Source organism: Convolutriloba macropyga, chromosome 1 (assembly GCF_964194025.1).
Source record: "Convolutriloba macropyga chromosome 1, txConMacr16.3, whole genome shotgun sequence".
NCBI classification, from domain to species: Eukaryota; Metazoa; Xenacoelomorpha; order Acoela; family Convolutidae; genus Convolutriloba; species Convolutriloba macropyga.
The window spans coordinates 42,052,897-42,070,106 of record NC_134468.1 but is presented as its reverse complement, the minus strand read 5'-3'; the positions used below and the strand labels follow the sequence as shown (position 1 = coordinate 42,070,106).

Sequence of the window (17,210 nt, the reverse complement as noted above, 5' to 3'; positions counted from 1 at the left end):
AAAACGTTAACAGCAGAAGTTATAGCCGTAAAAATTAGCAAATGTTTCTCCAATGACTCAGAACAAGGAACTAAAACTGTTTCGACAAACTTTTCAACTCATAATTGTGTAATTTAGTTGCTGAAAAACCAGGATAACAGGAGTCCAATGAAAGAACCGTAACTCAGGAACTACCCGTATCTTAAAAGATTGCGAAGAGTTTTCCAAACTATGTTGTACAATATAGCGTTCAATGACATAGCTTCCTCGTAGAAGGACCTCTATTCTTCCATGATTCCAAGACCGAATTGTTAAAGTGCAAACTTTTTGAAATCGTCCTCGTACTCTTCTTTAAGAAATTTTCATCACTAGATTGCAGGCAAATAATTTTTTATAAAAGTTATAAAAGTTAGTCTTTAATTGCTTCAAAACGAAGTCTGAGGCAATTAATATGAACTGTGTTTTTTTTGAAAAAAAAATTGTTGGAGCGTTTTTGCGCTTTTCTTTCAAGAACATTGTCTCTCTGAGGTGAGCTCCATCGCTTGAGTTCCAAATTTTTGCCTGATATTTTTTCATTCTTTCCGATGAAGGCATGTAAAGACGATTTTTAGCATTGAAGTAGCGAAACTGCATAGCATATTGGTGAAGATGTTTCATCAGATGTTAGCTTGAAGTTGAGTGAAACAAGCCCTCGGATTTTTTTGTTGCTTAAAGGGTCCACCTGAGGCCTGGTGAGGACTGAACGCTGTCAATTTTTTGAAGCATTTCTTTTAAGTTTGCCGACTTGTTGTTAGATTTAGGTTTCAAAAACAGTGCTATCTAGTTGTCAAAACTTTACATCTCTATTATTCAAACCATTAATGGAAAGTTACGAATTTTAAAGCATACTAGTTTTTTCTGAGTCAATTTTGGCTCATCAAAAACTCTGGGAATTGAAACAAAAGCATTGCCAATGAAAAACACTTAGACAACTGAATCCTTGTTGAAACAACAATTGCATTTTTTATTCAAACTGCTGATGCTTAAAACTATTATTTTTTCTTTTCGGCGCATTTTTGTGTTTGAAATTGCGGTCTTAGATAGTGGAAAGAGAATAATGCAAAGCGTCGTCAGATCATTATATCAATTTTGTCTGATCTTTAGATCTTAAGGAGGGCAAAATAGAAGAAAACAGATTTAGCATCACTCAATTGTTGAATTATTTTGAAAGAAAAATGGAAGTTTATAGAAACTTCTAAATTGCTTTAACCCAAAAGAATTTCATGCATTGTGTCTAAGCTCAATAGAAGATGCGTATACTCTTAAAAAAGTAAGTGTAATTTTTTCAAAATAATCTGCAAAATTTTTAGAGCCCAGTTAATAGGCATTACCAATTTATTCGAGTGAAGCAATATGACTAGTCCGTTTTCTGATCGCAGATGCCGTATAAGTGTTCGCAATCTTTCCATCCTCTTTGAAAGCCGTCATTCCATACAAATGATGAACAATTGGGATAAACAATTAAGGTTCTCAAAAATCTGACAATTTTTGGAAGACGTTCCCCGTTAAAAACTAAGCTGAAAGCAGCCTTAAAGCAACATGATTTGTTTTTTTTTGGATTGTGAACTGTGTAATTTTATATTAAGGCAGGTTATTTTATAAAAAAATCTTTTGAACTTAGCATTTTTCTCTCGAACATTTTTGTAGGCTGCAGTGTTATGTCTGAAGAGTAAGTTTCAACTATAGGCTGTCAGTCAGAGATTTTTTTTATAATAATAAGGCAACAGAAGTTTTGACCTGTTTTCCGATTAAACATTTAAAAGGGTCCAGGAAAGGTAAAAAATAAGCTGGATCATTAGGTGGATAGAGGTTTTTTTTAACGACAAAAATGATTTAAGAAGCACAAACCGAACGTTATTTAATGACTATATTTTTTGAGAAACAGAAAAACGTTTTCTGTTTTCGTTCAATTTATTTAACAAAAACATTAGTAAACAAAAATTACTGGTCAAGTTGATGCTAGATTTTTTTTATATTAGCTTGGTTTCAAAGAATTGTTTCAGAAGTGGTCTTTTCACATTTTGTCTCAAAGAGCTACTGTATTTGAGCTTGTACGGTTAGCTAGTTTTTAGAGAAGTTACATTATTTTACGTCAAAAACATGTTTATAGACTTGATTATTTGCAAAATGTCATTAAAAAATTGGTTTTACGTAATGGTTCAAAATCAATTTATCTACTCAAAAAGTTTAGCCGCCATCTCATTTTCTAATCAGTGAGTTAAGCACCTATTGCATCAACCAGCAAAACCAAAATTTGATCACTCCAATCGGTTAATAGCAAATCGTCCGATGTTATTTGGTTACTTTTACCCGTAATATTCAGCTTTTCAGTTTTTCAATTTCCTCAATTTGAATATTTCCCACAATTTTTTGTCATAACGTTTTGATAAAATACGAGTCAGGAATATTCGTCTCTCTCAAGTGAGTTTCTTCACTCGAGTTCAAAATTTTTGCATGATCTCATTTTCATCTATTCCGAAGAAATATTTGTTGCCAATCTTGAGGCAATTTCTAGCGTCGAAGATGCAAAACAGCATAGCTTAGTGGTGAAGATGTCGGAATCTTATATTGAGGTTGAGGGAACGAGACCTGGGTTTGTCTTTGTTGTTCGAAGGTTTCCAGCTGAGGCCTGGTGTGGACTGAAAACGTTATCAACTTTTTTGATTGTTTCTTAATTTGGCAGCTGGAGTGTAGATTTTGACTTGGACTTAACAATTGTACAATGAATTAGTGTACAAATATAGTTGGTATATTGTTGAGAGGACTTCTTCGATATGTCTTAGTATAAGAATTACGTTGTTTTCGCAGAAATTGTACTCGAAATACAATTCAATCCTTGTGAGCAATCTCGATATTTCTCGATGATTGGTCTTCTGATATTTATGACCGTGTAAGTATAAACATAGGTAAAATGAAGATAATAGTCAACGTTGGAAATAAATTTTAACTGAAAGATGAAATTTAAAAAACATAAGTTGATTATGCTTCTTCATTTTCATTCAGTTAAAAATCATTGCTTTTGTTCATGGCTTGCGTGGAAATGTGTGATATTAGTCACGGCCTTATGAATTTTTTTACTCTGTGGAAACTACGCTTTGAACAATCGTTAAATTTTACACTCTTTCCGGAGTTTTTAACTTTTTAAAAACATTAGTTGAGCCCTGCACCACTTATTTTATCTTTGTTACTTACTCCACAACAAAGTCTTATATCCTCAATGTAGAACATATCCGAATTGCTAATATTTAAGTATAGGCTTTTTGAGCAATACGTTTAAATGCACAGCAATATAAATCTATCGTAAAAAGAAAACTGAGTAATAGATAACGAGGAGTTTAAAAAAGGTGCGCAAAATTTTATCAAATGCTCAGCATTATAGTAAAGACAGCCTACTCAGCGAGTTTTTTTTCACAATTTCTGCACATTCAGTGAGATTTTAAAAAATGCTAGCTGAAATTTACCGGGGAGATCGAACTTGACCAGAAAAACATTAACAGCAAAAATTTTAGTAATAAAAATAAGCATATGTTTTTTGCGATGACTCAGAACAAAAAATTAGATCTATTTCGACAAACTTTTCTACTCATATTGGTGTAATTATCTTGCTGAAAAATCAGGTTGAAAGGATTCCTATGAAAAGCCGTTTTTCAAGAACTACCCGTATCTTAAACGATTGCGAAGGCTGTTCTAAAGAATGTTGTGCAATATGGCGTTCAATGACATAGCTCCCTCGTAGAATGACTTCTATTCTTCATGATTAAAAGATCGAAGAGTTAAAGTGCAATTTTCTTGAATTCGTCCTCGTACTCTTCTTTTTGTTAATTTTTCGTCACTAGATTGAAGCGCTCCGACAATTTGAGGGATGGCAAACAAATTTTATAAAGGTTGCCCATTAAGATGTAAAATCTTTAATTGCTGCAAAATGAAGTCTGAGGCAATTATTATAACCTGCAGTTTTTTTGAAAAATTTTTGCTTGAGAGTTTTTGCGCTTTTGTTTCAAGAACATTGTCTCTCTGAGGTGAGTTTCTTTGCTGGAGTTCAAATTTTTGCCTGATCTTTTTTTCATTCTTTTCGAAGAAAGCTTGTAGCCTAGATAAAAGCGATTTTTACCGTCCATCGAAATTTCAAAACTGCATAGCTTAGTGTTGAAGATGGCACTCACACATTTAGTTGAGGGAACAAACCGTTTGCCTTTGATTTTTGAAGGTTTCCAGCTGAAGCCTGTTGAGGACTGAAAAAGGTGTCAAATTATTTGAAACATTTGTTTTTAGTTTGCCGACTTGTCGGTAGATTTCCAACCTGTCCTCAAAAAATGTTCTATGGTTTAGTGTACAAATATTGAGCTTCGCAGTTGACATTTTGTTGAAAGGACTTCTTCGATACCTCTTAGTATAAGAATTAGATTCGTTTCGCAAAAATTTTACCTCATTGAAAATTCAACCCTTTTGAACAATCCTGATAACTCTCGATTACTGGTCTTTTGATGTTTGTGACCCTGTAAGTATAAACTATGTATCTAGTTTTATGGTTTGCGTGGAAATTCGTGAAATTGCTTTCGGCATCCTTTAATATGTTTGAAATATATTTTATTTGTCACTCATTCAATTTTGGATTTACCGCAGCCCGCGTTCAGCTACCCGATTTTTCAGTTACTAACATCTCGCATTTATAACCAATTACTCAGTTGATTAGAAACTTCTTCTTCAAAACAGAACCAGCCCATAAAACAAAAACAGCAAAAGCGAAAGGTAAACGCCATATTCATCAGCAGACTCAATTTTTAACCTCAGATAACAACTCCATACAGTTTGTTAGAGTATACAATCTAGTAAGTTTTGATCGTAAGATGGAGCTTGAATTGATAGCTCAATATAAGGGAGCATTAGAAAGTCTCCCGCAGGAAAGAATACCTTGTCTGAGGTGTTGTTCAAAATAGTCTGTGAAAAAAATCCCATTCAGGCCCTTTTTGCTAATGAAAATGACCTATGATCCAGACTTTGGCGCGTAAAATAGAAAAAACCTGGTTATATACACGAAGATGTGAAGGGAAGTAGCTGTGGATCAAGCCAACACACTCTAGCCTCACTCTGTATGGGGCCCGCAAAAGTGCTTCCCACAAAATTTAAAAAAAGGTCCATTTCACGATGAATTAATGTCCCTACGTTGAAACGTTCTTTTAATGAATAGCAAATCTGCCAGAGATCTGCATACCTTAATTACTTCAGGCATCGCATTTCATTTCACTTTCATGAAAAGTCAGACCGGTGAGACAAAAAAAGGATCATGCAAAAAAATCGGATAAAAAAGACACAGTACAAACAAAATTCGACTACTGTTTTCGAATTAAGCAAAAAAATATATTTTTTTTTACCAGTGTAACAGACTTAGGTTTGTCGGATGGGTTCCAGACTAGATGTGCATAGTGTTTTGGTACCAGTCCGACGGGACTGACCAGAAACTATTGATGTCAACTCCGACAGAGGCAGAGAGAGAACAACAGGACATCGATACGCTTAGTTCTCCGGATAATTACTTACGTTCTGAGACCCAAAAAGTTGCGTCGGATGATCGCTCTGGGTCAATGCTGGAGGAGGACATCGTTTCTCTGGAAGCGCTAAAGAGGTATAGTATTATTTAAATTCCACTTCTCTGTGTAAAAAAAGTTGTACACTAATGGTCGTAAAAAGGTTTGTAAAAAAGTTTAACTAATGGTCGCCGGGACGTTAAGGAATCGCGCAATGTTGCTCAGCGCAAATGAATCTAATAATTTTGAAGACAATTTTATCAGCTTCAAACTTCTATGTAATTGAGATGCTTACCATTTGAAGTGGACCTGGAGTGCTTAACATGGTTGACCTTCTAAGCTTGAAAACACGACAAAACATCAAAAGTCGTCTTTTATATTTTGATAATTTGTCTAAGTTCGAACTGTCCAGTGCAACAGTTTTGAAGAAGGATTATATAAGCTTAGTTTTCGTAGCTCTTCTTTTGCTGAAACGTATCATAAAATCATTGAGAGCATTGTAACAGCTCAGCTTTCTGAAAAATAGCTTAACTATACAAATGTTTTCTCAATTTTTAAGTTGCAATTTTATTAATTTTAAAAACAAAGACAAATATTTAAAAACAAAGACAAATATGATAGCGCTTATGACTTGAAACGAAGAATTTAGTTACAAGGAACTTGATGTCTGATCGAAAAAATTGATTGAACTGCAGAAGCCACTTTGTTCATGATTTTGTTTGGTTCAAAATTAAAGACAAGATTGTCATCACTTTTTATACCCATATCTCCAGAATTTTTTGCCATCTCCAGAATTTTCAGATTTTGTGATAAAAAAATTCGGTTGTGTTAAAAGTTTAAATTGTCATTGGTTTTGTGCATACATGTTTTAGTTTTCACCGTATTCTCATTTTTTTCAGTTTACGATGTTCTGTCTTGCAAAAAACGACATCAGTTCTGTTGACATTCAGAAAAAGTTAAGGTATTTCAGAAGAAATAGAGGCCCTAGAACAGTCTCTTGAGGTACACCATATTCATTAATGAACTTTGAAAAAATACTTTAGTTATTAACGCGGTTTATGGTTTCCTTTTCGTCTGTTTGATCCAGCAGATACAAAATTAGCTATTTGGTCCGGGCAATGACTAAAAATTGATCTGTTTGGTCTGATCACGGTTCTAGTATAGGACTGTTTGTTCTTGCAAACACTGACGTGGTCTGGTCACCCAATTGTCTGGTCAAGGTTTGGTCTCGGGTCTGAGGTCTAGACGGTGGTTTGGCTTAGGGTTTGTTCGGGCTGAAAAATAGTGACAAAATACTTTTTGATCTGTGCCAATTTTTTGTTGGACTGTTCCATGAGGACACAGATGTCTGCGTTTGAAGTGAGCTCCACTATTACCTGTCTTGGGTCGCGCGTTTCCTTAATTGTAACATCAGTCTCTGCTTTTTCATAAATGTGCGCCGAACTTAATGGTAAATTCTGCATCTAATCATGCACTTGAAGCAGTAGAGCAGCAGAAATGCGGCATACATTAAAGCAATGGTTGAGAACAATTTATTTTTGCTCCATTTTTTATTGATCTGCCCGTGTGTCTGCCAAATGCCAAAGAAGTGAATGTCTTATTGCTAACAAAGAAGCTTATCTATTAGGGTCCGTCAGTTGCCCTTAACAAATCGGCCCAGAAACTTCCGTAAGCCCTCTCCGAGGAACTGAAATCATGGCACTTATTAGCGACGACTGACTAATTGTGTTGACGGAACCTCGCCCAATAAGAGGGATTTTAAGTCCTAATTTATTCAACATTGAAATGAAAAGCAATTAGTATTTTAATTACGTCTCACCAGCGGAGAGATTGGAAACCAACTACAAATCTAGAAAATCAAGCTGGTTGTGAGGTTTTTACGGAAATAAAAAAGCTGGCATTTAAAACTGAGTGTGTGGGTTGCAACTTTTGATTTGTTCATGATTTGAGCTGAGAATTTTGCGATTAATATTCGAGCCTTGTACCCGAAAATAAACTCGAATGTAACAAAACGGAAGACGGGAAATCTTTATTCAACAATTACGAATCGAATAAGATTCAAGAAACGGCTTTTTATGCCAACTATAGCTTGTGTACATAACGTACGACACATAAGAAGTTCACTTCACAACGTTAACAAAAGTTATTCAAAGTAACACTGGCGGCAAAAAGGCTAGACACTACCTGTTAGCCTTTTGCTAGCCAATATCGGTCGATTCAGTTCATGTATGACGTAAACGTAATTTGGCCTTGCATTGGCCTTAAAATTGAACCATTCAAAGCGTTTTGTTACTCTAATAATTTTATATCAAAGTCATCTTAGTCTAAATTGGGCTGGTTCGGCCCAAAACCGCTCTCTAACAGTCCGTTGCTCAAGGTACATGTATTAGAATACTGATTTTGCTTTGCCAATTTGGTCGTAGTCGGGGGCTCGAACCAGCGACCCTTCGATCCAGAGTCCAGTGCGTTACCGTCTGCGCTATGCCGCCTTGATTGCTTGCTATTCAATTCAATTATATACACGCTTACAAAAATTCGCTTACATATACGCTTACTTTGCATTCGCAACAATTAAAGGAACTCTTTTAAAGAGATGTCTAATTAAAGAATTTGAAAAAGTGACAAATTATGATTGACAGGTACAAATTGATAGTGGCAGCGAACAGAGATGAGTTTCTGGACAGAGAGGCAGAGCCATTGCACTTCTGGAATGACACAGATAGCGACATAGTTGCAGGCACAGACACTATCAGAGGAGGCACATGGTTAGGTTCGTTTTATTACAGTATGCAATCTATCCAGTATCATTTTAAAAAGAACACGTATAAACTTCAAGCACAAGAATCAAACATAACTTGAGAATTTGATGAAGTTTGTAAACACTCAAATTAATATTTTCAAGGACATTTGTACTCGCACTGTTTACAATGATCAATATAATCAAACTCAAAAATACTTCCTAACTTTCAAATTCAAAAAAATTACCTGATAAAGCAAGGACAAAGATTTTAAAAATGACTAGAACACAGCGAAACAGCGAAGACGATGAAACGACAAAAATCTTCTGTGCGGTAAAGCAACAGCAACCATTGGTGAAACGTTATTCTTCCGTTCGAGTCTGGTCGGGTTTCGAAAGATCACAAATTCTTTGATTTGTTGTGTAGGTTTGTCGAGGAAGCACACATGTCTCTCAATAATTCTGAACAAATATGCTGAGAAGAAACCAGGTGAAAGACGAAGGAATTCTCGGGGCAAACTTTGCGTGACCTCCTTGACCTATGATCCAGACTTTGGCGCGTAAAATAGAAAAAACCTGGTTATATACACGAAGATGTGAGGGGAAGTAGCTGTGGATCAAGCCAACACACTCTAGCCTCACTCTGTATGGGGCCCGCAAAAGTGCTTCCCACAAAATTTAAAAAAAGGTCCATTTCACGATGAATTAATGTCCCTACGTTGAAACGTTCTTTTAATGAATAGCAAATCTGCCAGAGATCTGCATACCTTAATTACTTCAGGCATCGCATTTCATTTCACTTTCATGAAAAGTCAGACCGGTGAGACAAAGAAAGGATCATGCAAAAAAATCGGATAAAAAAGACACAGTACAAACAAAATTCGACTACTGTTTTCGAATTAAGCAAAAAAATATATTTTTTTTTACCAGTGTAACAGACTTAGGTTTGTCGGATGGGTTCCAGACTAGATGTGCATAGTGTTTTGGTACCAGTCCGACGGGACTGACCAGAAACTATTGATGTCAACTCCGACAGAGGCAGAGAGAGAACAACAGGACATCGATACGCTTAGTTCTCCGGATAATTACTTACGTTCTGAGACCCAAAAAGTTGCGTCGGATGATCGCTCTGGGTCAATGCTGGAGGAGGACATCGTTTCTCTGGAAGCGCTAAAGAGGTATAGTATTATTTAAATTCCACTTCTCTGTGTAAAAAAAGTTGTACACTAATGGTCGTAAAAAGGTTTGTAAAAAAGTTTAACTAATGGTCGCCGGGACGTTAAGGAATCGCGCAATGTTGCTCAGCGCAAATGAATCTAATAATTTTGAAGACAATTTTATCAGCTTCAAACTTCTATGTAATTGAGATGCTTACCATTTGAAGTGGACCTGGAGTGCTTAACATGGTTGACCTTCTAAGCTTGAAAACACGACAAAACATCAAAAGTCGTCTTTTATATTTTGATAATTTGTCTAAGTTCGAACTGTCCAGTGCAACAGTTTTGAAGAAGGATTATATAAGCTTAGTTTTCGTAGCTCCTCTTTTGCTGAAACGTATCATAAAATCATTGAGAGCATTGTAACAGCTCAGCTTTCTGAAAAATAGCTTAACTATACAAATGTTTTCTCAATTTTTAAGTTGCAATTTTATTAATTTTAAAAACAAAGACAAATATGATAGCGCTTATGACTTGAAACGAAGAATTTAGTTACAAGGAACTTGATGTCTGATCAAAAAAATTGATTGAACTGCAGAAGCCACTTTGTTCATGATTTTGTTTGGTTCAAAATTAAAGACAAGATTGTCATCAATTTTTATACCCATATCTCCAGAATTTTTTGCCATCTCCAGAATTTTCAGAATTTGTGATAAAAAATTCGGTTGTGTTAAAAGTTTAAATTGTCATTGGTTTTGTGCATACATGTTTTAGTTTTCACCGTATTATCTCATTTTTTTCAGTTTACGATGTTCTGTCTTGCAAAAAACGACATCAGTTCTGTTGACATTCAGAAAAAGTTAAGGTATTTCAGAAGAATTAGAGGCCCTAGAACAGTCTCTTGAGGTACACCATATTCATTAATGAACTTTGAAAAAATACTTTAGTTATTAACGCGGTTTATGGTTTCCTTTTGGTCTGTTTGATCCAGCAGATACAAAATTAGCTATTTGGTCTGGGCAATGACTAAAAATTGATCTGTTTGGTCTGATCACGGTTCTAGTATAGGACTGTTTGTTCTTGCAAACACTGACGTGGTCTGGTCACCCAATTGTCTGGTCAAGGTTTGGTCTCGGGTCTGAGGTCTAGACGGTGGTTTGGCTTAGGGTTTGTTCGGGCTGAAAAATAGTGACAAAATACTTTTTGATCTGTGCCAATTTTTTGTTGTACTGTTCCATGAGGACACATATGTCTGCGTTTGAAGTGAGCTCCACTATTACCTGTCTTGGGTCGCTGGTTTCCTTAATTGTAACATCAGTCTCTGCTTTTTCATAAATGTGCGCCGAACTTAATGGTAAATTCTGCATCTAATCATGCACTTGAAGCAGTAGAGCAGCAGAAATGCGGCATACATTAAAGCAATGGTTGAGAACAATTTATTTTTGCTCCATTTTTTATTGATCTGCCCGGGTGTCTGCCAAATGCCCAAGAAGTGAATGTCTTATTGCTAACAAAGAAGCTTATCTATTAGGGTCCGTCAGTTGCCCTTAACAAATCGGCCCAGAAAGTTCCGTAAGCCCTCTCCGAGGAACTGAAATCATGGCACTTATTAGCGACGACTGACTAATTGTGTTGACGGAACCTCGCCCAATAAGAGGGATTTTAAGTCCTAATTTATTCAACATTGAAATGAAAAGCAATTAGTATTTTAATTACGTCTCACCAGCGGAGAGATTGGAAACCAACTACAAATCTAGAAAATCAAGCTGGTTGTGAGGCTTTTACGGAAATAAAAAAGCTGGCATTTAAAACTGAGTGTGTGGGTTGCAACTTTTGATTTGTTCATGATTTGAGCTGAGAATTTTGCGATTAATATTCGAGCCTTGTACCCGACAATAAACTCGAATGTAACAAAACGGAAGACGGGAAATCTTTATTCAACAATTACGAATCGAATAAGATTCAAGAAACGGCTTTTTATGCCAACTATAGCTTGTGTACATAACGTACGACACATAAGATGTTCACTTCACAACGTTAACAAAAGTTATTCAAAGTAACACTGGCGGCAAAAAGGCTAGACACTACCTGTTAGCCTTTTGCTAGCCAATATCGGTCGATTCAGTTCATGTATGACGTAAACGTAATTTGGCCTTGCATTGGCCTTAAAATTGAACCATTCAAAGCGTTTTGTTACTCTAATAATTTTATATCAAAGTCATCTTAGTCTAAATTGGGCTGGTTCGGCCCAAAACCGCTCTCTAACAGTCCGTTGCTCAAGGTACATGTATTAGAATACTGATTTTGCTTTGCCAATTTGGTCGTAGTCGGGGGCTCGAACCAGCGACCCTTCGATCCAGAGTCCAGTGCGTTACCGTCTGCGCTATGCCGCCTTGATTGCTTGCTATTCAATTCAATTATATACACGCTTACAAAAATTCGCTTACATATACGCTTACTTTGCATTCGCAACAATTAAAGGAACTCTTTTAAAGAGATGTCTAATTAAAGAATTTGAAAAAGTGACAAATTATGATTGACAGGTACAAATTGATAGTGGCAGCGAACAGAGATGAGTTTCTGGACAGAGAGGCAGAGCCATTGCACTTCTGGAATGACACAGATAGCGACATAGTTGCAGGCACAGACACTATCAGAGGAGGCACATGGTTAGGTTCGTTTTATTACACTATGCAATCTATCCAGCATCATTTTAAAAAGAAGACGTAAAAACTTCAAGCACAAGAATTAAACATAACTTGAGAAGTTGATGAAGTTTGTAAACACTCAAATTATTATTTTCAAGGACATTTGTACTCGCACTGTTTACAATGATCAATATAATCAAACTCAAAAACACTTCCCAACTTTCAAATTCAAAAATTTGCCTGATAATGAAGCAAAGACACAGATTTTAAAAATGACTAGAAAACAGCGAAACAGCGAAGACGATAAAACGACAAAAAACTTCTGTACGGTAAAGCGACAGCAACCATTCGTGAAACGTTATTCTTCCGTTCGAGTTTGGTCGGGTTTCGAAAGATAACAAATTCTTTGATTTGTTGTGTAGGTTTGTCGAGGAAGCACAAATGTCTCTCAATAATTCTGAACAAATATGCTGAGAAGAAACCAGGTGAGAGACGAAGGAATTCTCGGGGCAAACTTTGCGTGACCTCCTTGACAAACCAACCAGACTTCATAGAAAACCTGAGAAGTGAGTGTGCTGAAAAGACTTATGCCCCATTTTACCTTCTCAAGTTCGATTTCGATGAGGATCTGAAGTGCGACTACTACACTTGTGATGCAGATGGTGAACTGAAACACGAAGAAATTATGGGAACTGGATTCAGCGGTCATTCGAACTCATCGTTGGAGCGACCGTGGGTTAAAACTGTCAAAGGAGAGTTTCAGTAGGGGTCCATATGTTGTTAGTTGAGTGTTCGACTCTGTGACGAGACGGTATAGTCTGCGCGAGGAACTGAGTTCTGCGGTGTTCATGAAAATTGAACGTTTAATCTGCCTGAACTCGGTTTTTTTGCAGAACCGTTTGAGTCGAGCGTACTCTTTTCACAGGTCGACGTCTCAACTATAGATTCGTTCTTCCCACAGTTTCTAATTTGTTTTCTTTTGACGTGGGGGTCTAAGCAGTCGCAACTACTGAAAATGGAAAAGTACTGTATACGAAACGTGGTTGCATTCGCAAGTCTAATGTGATAATGGTTACCTTAATTGGTCTGAATCTCCTGAACATGGGCAGTTCTTATAACCCATACTCTTGTTCATATTCCTCAAGGGTTCATATCTCTAGCCAAGGTTGAACAATTAAGCGTCTTGACAAGCCAAGTCAAGCTTTTATATTAATGCAAAATTTACAATAGATCTTTCTCGAACCTTCTAACAAAACTTGAATTTCTTGGCAAACGAGACAAAGTCCCAAGAAAATTGAAGACTATTCTAAATATAAGATATCAGTGGGAAGGACAGAAAAGGATTTTTCAAATGCTCAGGTGTTCAAACGTTCAAACAGGAAGTCTTGAATTCCTTGGAAAGGACAAGGAATGAGTGCCAAGTTGAGGCTATTCAACACTTGAAAGTTCAACTTCTAAAAGTGCTGCAAGGCGAGAAGAGGCAAGGTCTACAATTTCTTACTCTGATAAATAAGAGATGACAACCTCACTAACACCCAAAACCACCTCCCTACCCCTCCAACAAACGTACGCAAGCTACCCTTGTCCAGAAGACCAATTAAATACATGAGATTTGGAAATCATTGTTATGTTAACTTCAAAAGTACGAAATCTTGTTAGCAGTGTTAGATTTCGTCGCTATTATTACTGTTGAAGTAGAAAAATTTCTTGGGTATCTTTGTTTTTAGAACATGAAAAAACGTCCGAATGTTTAGCCGTAAGAAAAAACCGTAAGAACTCATCGGCATGTTTGGTTTGAAACATGAAAATGTCTATACCTTTTCCTTAATTTTTCATTTTCAGTTAAATTTAAACATTTAACAATTATGCTGAATTCTCATGTTCTCTTGTGGTTTGAAATTGACCGTACCGATGATATCCTACCTTTATAAACAGAACATAAGTACGAAACTGAAGAAAAGTAAGGGTTTTTGTCATTTTTTGTAGCTCCAAGGGAACTATTGCTACGGCTACGTTTAATATCAACAATTTCTTAAGTAAACCCATATATTAACACATATGCATACATGCAGATTTTCGAAAAATTTATATCTTTCTTAGAGGTAGACCTTGCCTATCAAGGTACGATGATCCAGCGATGGAGCACGACATACAAGGGATACTTCCTCAAGAGACATCCGAGGACCTCCAACTGTTTTCCTCTATCTTTGCCAAATCAAAATGCGAGAAGTACAACTATGGTACTCGTGTACACACCATCCTCATTGTCGACCACAATAATGAGGTTCATATTATCGAGCACAACAGCGTCACAAAAGACGAGAAATATTTCCAGTTTAATTGCGAATAGGAATGAAGTTGAGACCGTAAATAGAAGACAACCAAGTTAGAAGAGAAACCCTGTAAATAGTGAATTTTAATGACAGAAATTGAAAATTGTTGTTCATGCTTGAAAAGTGGAAAGCTAAAAAAATGTGATGGACTGTATCATACACCTTTTATGCTTTAGTTCGCCTAAAGCCATATCAATTTTGGTGTGTAATAAAGCATAAATGAGTGAGCAGATTTTAACCAAATTTTAACGACCAAATATGGATGCAGATTATTGGTTTTTAAAGTGATCGTTTTAACAGAGGTTTGTTTTTCTTTGTAAATGTAAAGTATATGAATTTCCAGTTTGTAAATATTTCGTATATCAACTTTCAATGATCATAATCACATTACTGGTAGAAATTACGTGCACATGCGAATTAAATTTGTGAGTGACACTTTCTCGTTTGACACAGATTAATATGCAAAAATCTCCCGTACATAGGAACGTGAAGTAAAAAGCTCTGTTTCTGTCGATAGATTTATCTGGCCGGATCATTCAAAACGAAACTACTTTGATAAATAGATTGATTATGAAAGGTGACAAATATTGATGTTAGGGGTCTAACCACGCGCAATTAGTTTTGAATTGAACCTGGAACAGTACTGGATGCTCACCAACAACTTTTACTTGCAAGCCTGGTGTGTCAACTATGACACTAATTGGTCGGAAGCGCTCGAACTTGATCAACTATGATCACTTCTCTTGCTAAACTAAGCTAGTCATTTTATCGGCTTCAAAATTAGGCAAACAGTTGTTGAAGTCTTTCGCCTTTACTACTATAAATGTATAAATTCGCACTTAAAAGTATTAATGATCTATTATACTTTTGATCTTTCGATGGTCGGTTGCAAGACCAATAATGGAACAAAATTGAGTGCAATCATGATCGAGAATATAGATTAGAATGCTTCTGCTGAACCTTCTGCAAAGCCTTAATTTTTCTGCTGAAAGAATACTAAGTATCAGAAATTGTTTTCAAAAATACCGACAAAATTGGAACCAACATTTAAAGATATGTGAAATATGCCAGGTCGAGGTTCTAGTTCAGAATTGCTTAATGAGCCGACTATGGAAAACACACCGAGAGAGGGGTTTCACAAAATTTTCTCAAAACTGCACGTATGCTTGAAAGTAGGTGCTCTGAAAGCGAGCTAAATTCTGCGCATAACTAATTTTTGGCGAGGCAAAGTCGGAAGATATTGAAAAGTCGAGTAAGAGTCAGATCCGGGAAGTTGGTGGCGGTGCAAATCGGCGCTGTATCAGTCTAGAGACATTCTGTTTTTTTTTGGAAGGCCAGTGCTCTGTTCATGTCACAATTTACACTGGCTAGTCTTGATTTGTGCATAAAAATGTTCAGCTTAACTCCAGACAACAAGTTCTGCTTCATAAGCGGTTCGACTTCCACGTGGGTACTTGTAACAAATAGTCTGGGTAGCAGATTGTAACCACTATGCTAAATGGGTTTTGTGGTAATTGGTTACAAATTAGCTTATGTTTTAACAGGGTGTATACTACTATGGTAATTACCAGTTATAGGCTACAAAAGTATGAAATTATTTTGCTCAGACCCAATTTTGGGGTATGAGTATTTTTCAGACTACACAGGATTAGTTTAGCAAGTTTCAGAATCTAATTAAGATTTCCCTCTTGAATTGTGCTGGCTCAGCGCTGAAATGCTTTGAAACTCAAGTCCGACAGCATAAACATCCAAACTAAAGTCCTAGAGCTAAATCAACTATCTACAAACGGAAGATGAACATACAAGCGGGGGAACGTACGTCCATATGTACATTACAAGGAAACATAAAAAACAACAAAGTCTAAACATCAATGCACGATAGTCATGAGAACGCAAGATAGTCTGGTCAGGGCGAAAAGCCAGACACAGTCGCAAAAAATTTGGATAACGCATGAAAATTTTTACATGACCGCACGAAAGTCAGATGAACGCACAAGAGTCTGAACATGAACACACACAAAAATAGAGATGGCAAAAAGACAATCTACAGAACACATGAAAGTCTCGTGAAAGCACGAAAGGCTGAACATGAGTGCACGAATAACTGGAGAACAAATTATGTTCTGGACATCAGCGGATGAAAGTGGATATGAAGTCATGAAAGCCCGGAAATGGCCTCACAAAATCTGGAGAACGTAGGAAAGTCTGGACATCAGCACAAAAAACTGAACTTGAATGCAGAAAAATCTAGAATGGACACTAGTCTGGACAATGATGAAAAACTGGACATGAATGCACAAAACTTGGAGAACGCACGAAGGTCTGAATATACGTTTTTTTGCTGGGAACGGCCTGCAGAGTGATACTTGCCATCTGAGATGGTCTAGACGTCTCTTAGGTTTAATTTGGCATTTCAGCCTGGGGTAACTATCAGCGAGCTATGGTAGACTTTATCGAAATTTTTCCGGGGCTCAACTCAGCGTTATAACGCATTGCCGAATAAGACACCAAAAATTATTCGTTTCGCGCAAGCGCGGAGGAGCATAAACCAAACAGATGTAGAGCAAACTTGAAATCAGGCAAAATCTCTTGAAGGTTACAGAAAATTGTTCAAAACTAGAAACAAGTGTACTTTCAACTAATTCTGTACCCGGACTGCGTTTTTTGCAAAAAATATTTGTGCAAAAACAGACCACTCAATGCAAACAAGCTAAAAACGAGGACATAAATAAGACCACGTAAGAAACGACAAAAATGAGCGAGAAAAAGTTCATAGATCTATCTGGTCTGGA

The 17,210-nt window shown here is 36.5% G+C and overlaps 3 protein-coding genes across 10 annotated transcripts in view; all 3 read left to right on the top strand.

Moving 5' to 3' along the window:
* Window positions 1–17,210, top strand: part of LOC142341351 (uncharacterized) — a 114,602-nt gene that overhangs the window by 12,333 nt on the left and 85,059 nt on the right. The window lies entirely within an intron of this gene.
* On the top strand, window positions 5,432–8,844 carry LOC142344206 (transport and Golgi organization protein 2 homolog). The gene is made up of 3 exons (XM_075395758.1): window positions 5,432–5,641; window positions 8,183–8,313; window positions 8,708–8,844. Exons 1-3 carry the CDS (start codon window positions 5,433–5,435, stop codon window positions 8,842–8,844), a joined length of 477 nt encoding a protein of 158 aa, XP_075251873.1. The 5' UTR covers window position 5,432.
* On the top strand, window positions 9,249–14,853 carry LOC142349110 (transport and Golgi organization 2 homolog). 8 transcript variants are annotated; one of them, XR_012760802.1, is made up of 5 exons: window positions 9,249–9,458; window positions 11,981–12,111; window positions 12,508–12,847; window positions 13,445–13,565; window positions 14,221–14,357. XR_012760802.1 is itself a non-coding variant. In XM_075400545.1 (5 exons), the coding sequence occupies exons 1-5, from the start codon at window positions 9,250–9,252 to the stop codon at window positions 14,363–14,365; spliced, it is 936 nt and encodes a 311-aa protein (XP_075256660.1). In that variant the 5' UTR covers window position 9,249; the 3' UTR covers window positions 14,366–14,853. The 8 variants fall into 8 exon arrangements, 4 of the variants coding, with proteins under 4 accessions (XP_075256660.1, XP_075256646.1, XP_075256654.1 ...); XR_012760800.1 differs by having other exon boundaries at window positions 14,207–14,346; XR_012760801.1 differs by having other exon boundaries at window positions 13,445–13,570; window positions 14,207–14,342.